General features: G+C 48.9%; 1 protein-coding gene across 1 annotated transcript; it reads right to left on the bottom strand.

Moving 5' to 3' along the window:
• Positions 1–227: 227 nt before the first annotated feature.
• Positions 228–5698, bottom strand: LOC115064026 (paired box protein Pax-3-like). The gene is made up of 5 exons (XM_029538682.1): positions 5320–5698; positions 3896–4131; positions 2426–2555; positions 983–1258; positions 228–424 (listed from the first exon to the last, which is right to left on the bottom strand). The coding sequence occupies exons 1-5, from the start codon at positions 5402–5404 to the stop codon at positions 228–230; spliced, it is 924 nt and encodes a 307-aa protein (XP_029394542.1). The 5' UTR covers positions 5405–5698.
• Between the last annotated feature and the right edge of the window lie 401 nt (positions 5699–6099).

The following is a 6099-nucleotide window of genomic DNA, read 5'->3' on the forward strand; positions in this document are numbered from 1 at the left end:
GTGCTCTCTGCTCAACCTCCTTTCCTTTGGGGGTGCCTTTTCTTGATCACATGTGTGTCCCAGAGCATCTGGGCTTCCCTCTATCAGAAGCTCCGACATTTGGTCAGTAACATCCAACTCTAGATAGTGAAGAGGCAGCATTTGTATTGGTTAGTAAAGCAGCTTTCCTGGAAGACCAGAATTGTCCCAAGGTAAAGGAATAGATACAGCAGTCTGTGGTACTAGATCTATGAATCTTCCTCCTCTTCCGTTTCAGAAAGTCCCTGGTGGAAAAAGGGTTCTTTCTTTTTGTAAATTTTTTGTTCAAAGATGACTCCAAACAGGTAATAGGGAAACAGCCTATATAATTCTCGATCCCCTAGAGGGAGATTTTTCTCTTGGTGCTGACAGGTCGAAGCCAACAAGGACTGGGTGGTCTGTACCCCTGGGGGACAAAGGGTAACTTCACTAGGGGCTCAAGTACACAGATCCTTTAAAGATATAACCCACCACTTGGGTACAGGAGGTTACCAGACACATACAGTTTAAACCTCATCCCTCTTGAAAACAAATGAAAAGTAGCCAGCTTATATAAACACATGCACACACATATTTGTAATCAGCAGGGATAAGGCATCTTTATGCTCCCACTGACCAAAAGAAGCATATTCTCATTAATTCCCTCCCACATGCAGTTTTCCCAGAGTGTAAAAGCTACTTCAAGTTCTCAGACTTAATTAGTTACCCCCACATTCTCGGCACATATAATTTTTCAGAGAAGTTTAGTTTCCATCTTGAAAGTGTCCACCTGCAACTCATTTCAGACTTCTCAACTCTAAGGGACTAAAAATGGTGGAGAATAAAACTCACAATAAATTGGACTTAGTATTGTTGGAATGTGGCTCAGGGGTACAGCACTCGCCGATCATGTAGGAGATGCTGGATTTGCTCGGCAGAATATTAAAATAAAAATTAGAATAAAGAAGTGTTTAATGCCAAATACCTCTCTGGCTTTTCACTTTAATGTCCTTCCCGATAGCGGTGGCTGTGACCGAAGCCGGAGGTGAGCTCTGAGATGAGCCACTACTGGTCTGCAGTTGCGCAGACCACAAATCTAAGCGCGCGGCCCACTGGGCCCCCTTACCTCGCTCACTCAGGATGCCATCGATGCTGTGTTTAGCCTTTTTCTCGCTTTCCTCTGCTTCCTTCCTTTCTAGATCCGCCTCCTCCTCTTCTCCTTTTCCAAATTTACTCCTCAGGATGCGGCTGATAGAACTCACTGGAGAAAAGAGGAGGAAGGGAGCGCACGCGATTGAGAAACGTGGGGAGAGAGGGGAAGATCCCAAAAGACACCTCAAAGGCCCCAGCTAAGGCACTCAACCCTCTCCCTACCCTTGAGAAGGGCTTAGTGCTGTGTTCTGCATCTGTGAGCGTCCGGGGCTTCTGCCTTCTCTCGGTCTTAAACTGCTTTTCTCCGTCTCCATCTTACTTAAAAACCCTCACACTTTCGTAGGGTTTTAATTACTTAAGACTGGAGATGAAACCTGAAGATCTCGTACCTCCAATTCAGAACCGCGGAAGGTTCCTCCTGTCCGAGGATCCGTTGGCTACTTGTCTATGAACACTCTAAAAGAGACTTCTTCTGCCAGCTTCACCCTTAACCGTCCCCCTCCCCACCTGAAGATTTTGGTCCCCCGCAAAGGCCCTGGAAGAAGAACCACAGAGGGCCTGTCGCCTGCAAATCAACTTGTTTTGAGGATAGAAAGGGTTTAAGTTTCAACTGCAGAATCATTCCCTATTGTAAAAATCAAAAGAAAAATGCATTCTCCCGATTTATTTTTTCCAGATTCCAGTCTGGTAAACAAATCCATGCTCTGAAATATATCGTTCTTACAGAGGGGGAAAAAAGGGAGTTCCCTTTTAATTAAAAACAAACTCTTCCCGCGCGCAGGCCCAGCGCTAGTCCTCCCTTCCCCTGGACCTCTCCCAAGTTGCCACAATGCTGGACGGATCCTAGAAATCTTGGAAAAATCGTGCCGGGTCCGAATTTTTCACCCCTTTAGCCCCTCAGCCAACTCTCCACTGGTACCCCTTGGATCTCCCTTCAGTGAAAGTTACCAAAACATTTGTTTCTCTTTAGAAGGGAACATCAGTATTAATAATCGTTTGGTCTGCGCCCTGCATTTCCTTCCCAGCCTTCTTATCAGAAATCCGTTGGCGGGGGGGCGGGGGGGGGACCTCAGAGGTCATCTCCCAAGACACCACCCTGGGGACCAGCAGATCACCCACTGCTCCATAAAACACTAAGAATGTCTGGCTTGTAAATATTTCAGGTCAGCCTCCCAATAGCCAAGATGGATAATTGGGGCGATTTTATGGCTGGCACGACCCGTTGGAGTACGAGCCTGACGGTCGTGCCTCCGGGAGAAGTTAATGGACCCAGTACCTGAGGGCACAGTGTTCCGATCACAGACAGCGTCCTTGAGTAATTTGTCTCTGATTTCCCAGCTAAACATGCCCGGGTTCTCTCTTTTGTATTCCTCAATTTTCTTCTCCACGTCAGGCGTTGTCACCTGCTTTAAGAGAATAGGCAGATGGTACGTTGGTACCCAGTATCCTGGGTCAGACACGGTGCCCCATCCTCGTGGCTTTTCTGATGCTCTTTCCTGTATTCTCTGGGAATGTCCCTGGGCTTAGCCAAAGGACTTCAATTTCGTTTAGAAAGGAGATGACAGAAAATTATCCCACTCGGGGCGGCCTGGAGACCCTCCACCTGCCCAGAGATGCTCGGGAACCAAATTAAATTAAGGGAAAAAAAATCTAACAGTTTGGAGGTGAGGGAGGATTGTACTTTCTGGTACCTAGAAAAACCTCACCGAATCTGCACAAAAACGAAACTAAAAGGAAAATGTTTGAAAGAGCAGCAATAAATAAATAAATAAATAAATAAATAAATAAATAAATAAATAAATAAAATTAGATAGGTTCCATGGAGATCAGATCTAAGCTAAGGGCAGATTTGTGTGGATTTAAAAGGCCATGTATCCAGGTTCTTGTGTTGTTGTTGTTGTTGTTGTTGTTGTCGTTGCTGCTGTTTTCAATTAGACAAACATGGATAATTTGAAAGGATGACTCTTCCACCCACTTAAATAAAAAATGGTGTCCTAAGATTCTCAGATCAGGAGAGAAAATAGGAAGGGAGAGGGACTGTGTTTGGGAGTCTTCAGTGTGCCATACAGTCCATTTGATTTGCCCCCCCGCCCCCACCACAACTAGAAAAAAAAATTATACCGGCCTCTCTGCATAATCCAAAGAGAAGGCAGACCCTGTATGAGCTCTTCCCACTGCGTAGCTAGCAGAACTTTCTTGCTTTTTAAAAGAAAACTAAAATAAGTCGAGGATCTCACTAAATTGATTTGTTTAATGGAGTCAAGAGGCTTATTATTAAAACACACACACACACACACACACACACATCTTAACAGCCCTGACTTTTGACTTCTTGAGAACAATTTGCAAGGGAGGGAGATTCAAAGCTGGGAAAGAAACTATCCAAGAATTAAACCGAGATTTTTTTAACTTCATAAGTCAGTGCAGTGTGTGGGAAGACTCTGTGGGGAAGTCGGAAATCGGGGAAATAACTTGATGAGGGTTCTAATGCTCCCAGGCATTAAAAACTAAAGTTAATCTTCCTTTGCTAAAAGTGCCAGCCTTTTTCAGTGTTCAAGGACCACCAGCAACCATAACAACTGAGCTCTTCTCTCTCTCTCTCTCTCTCTCTCTCTCTCTCTCTCTCTCTCTCTCTCTCTCCTTCCTAGATTTGAAAACTAGAGCGCTTGGAAAAATCCCTTGCTCTCCCACTCTGCACCCGCTGGATCACAGGCCCTAAGTCCACAAAACCGGGCCCCGGGCTCACCTTGGGTTTACTGCCGCCAATGGCACCAGGTCGGATGGAGCCTGTCTCCTGGTACCTACACAGGATCTTAGAGACGCAACCGTGGGACACGCGAAGCTGGCGAGAAATGACGCAAGGCCGAATGCCGTGGTGGGCCATCTCCACGATCTTGTGGCGGATGTGGTTGGGCAGAGGCCTGCCGTTGATAAATACTCCTCCGAGCTGGTTGACTCGGCCCTGGCCAAGGGGGGTGGACACTGGGAAGAGAAGGCGAAAGGAGAGAGCCCAGGGGAAAATCATTTAGGAAGAATAGAAAGCAGCAGAAAGAACCTAATTCTGCAGCCTTCTGGCCAATTTGCCTGTGACAGTTAAACACAAACCACCAGGCTTTGGGCTCCCAGTCCCGGACCCTTAAAGTTCTATTTATTTAAATAATTACTCAATGCATGGGCATATAATCTTTTGGAAATTGAGCGATCAGAGCGAGATAACTAGCTGTAGAGAAACTGTATTTTCTCTTTTGGTGGTGGTGGGGGCGGGAAGCGGTGCTGCAAATTGAAGGGAGACCTAGGAGTGATGTCTAAAATATCTTACGATAACTGTCTCAGAGTCCTGAGAGGGCTTTAGTGTTTCCCGATGAGAGTAGAGTAGGCAAGGGTTGAGGAGGCTCCCCAAAGGAGACACAGGTGACAGCAAGTATCACCTGTTACACTTCAGAAATAAAAATGGCAGCGAGCCTAGTTGTGGACACCACCGCCGAAATGACCGCCCTTGCTCGTCGCGTTTTACTCTGGATCGAGGTCGAGGGGCTCCTCCAGAACCCCAGTCTCCTGCTTTTACTTCCCAAATTATTTGGTCGGGTTCGGGTTTGCAGTAATTTCTACCTCCCGGAAATTTCCCAGCACCTTCAAGCAAACCGAAAGGCATTGCCAAACACTTTAGAAACTTCGAGATGCCACTTGAGTTTAATGGAATTTAACTAATCAATGCTAAAACTTTCAATTAGGAAGGGCCACCGGACTTTTTCACCGCAGGAAAATTCTTGCCGAACTAATAGTCGTTATTCAAAGGTGAACGCAGCCCGCACAATTTTGTAGCAACTTTAGGTGGACAGAAAGAGGACTTGCTTCCGGTGCCGCGAAGCTTTTCCACCTTTCTCACGGCAGCAACTCCGAAACAACAGGGCAAAGGGGAGCCGGCAGCAGCAGGCCAGGCAAGCTCCAAGAGCTTGTCGTGAGCTTAGCGCTCCGTTTGCAGCCAGAACGTGAAATGGAGCTTCTCCCGCTCTCCACGAGAACCCCCTCCCCACTTTTGCTTCTTGGGTTGAGAAGTACCAAGGGAAGAGGCTCCCGGTAAGGCACAACTGGAGGCCCTGGAGATCAGGATTGGGGTGCGGCAGCCAATCCCAGGCCCGGGGATCCGGATGAGCTGAGGCCCTAACATACCTTCCAGCGGGAAGCCGCTGCGTGGGTAATTCTGCCCCGGGCCGGGCCGCATCATCCTGGGCACAGCGCCGGCCAGCGTGGTCATCCTGGGGGCAGCTTCGCTCGCAAATTATATCCAGGTGAAGGCGAGACGGAAAAGCGAGCACAGTGCGGCGGGTGACCCTCGGGAACTCTCCGGATCTCGGAGAGCTCCTCCCCCAAAAAAGGCAGGAGAGGGAGGCGGGGCGCGGGGAGGGGGGCGCTAATAGATCCAAGTCCACAGGCTCCAGAGGAGTCCCTTGAGTGCAGGATCCCAAGCCCAGGGCGGACAAGTTTGGTGCGAGTCTAGCAGATCGGCCCCTCAGCTGGGGCTACTGGCAAAGGTGCTCACTGCACCACGAAGATCTGGGGAGGGAGGGTGGTGACGAGGCAGGAGCACGTCCCAAGTCTCCTCCCGTCGTGACACCGAGTGCAGGGATCCGGACTAGGTTGCATTTATTAGTTCTTTCACCCAAAGCTTGATCAGGAGCCCTGAGCTGCGATTGGCCGAGGAGGAGACCGTCCCGGGTGGCGAAGACACGCGCTGATTGGGCGACAGAGGCTACTTTCTCGTCCCATCCCTGACGGTGCCCAGGCCTCCGCCGACCCACGGTGGGACTAGTTCTGTGCCCCTTCCCCGAGAGAGAAGGGTGGACAGGTTGAAACTAGGAGAGGCAGCCTGGGTGACAAGAGCCAGTGAGGATGGAAAAGGGTTCGCGGCGTTTCTGTCCCTCTACACGAGCTTCAGCCTGATCTTCTTGG

The sequence above is a fragment of the Mus pahari genome, chromosome 5 (assembly GCF_900095145.1).
Source record: "Mus pahari chromosome 5, PAHARI_EIJ_v1.1, whole genome shotgun sequence".
NCBI lineage: Eukaryota > Metazoa > Chordata > Mammalia > Rodentia > Muridae > Mus > Mus pahari.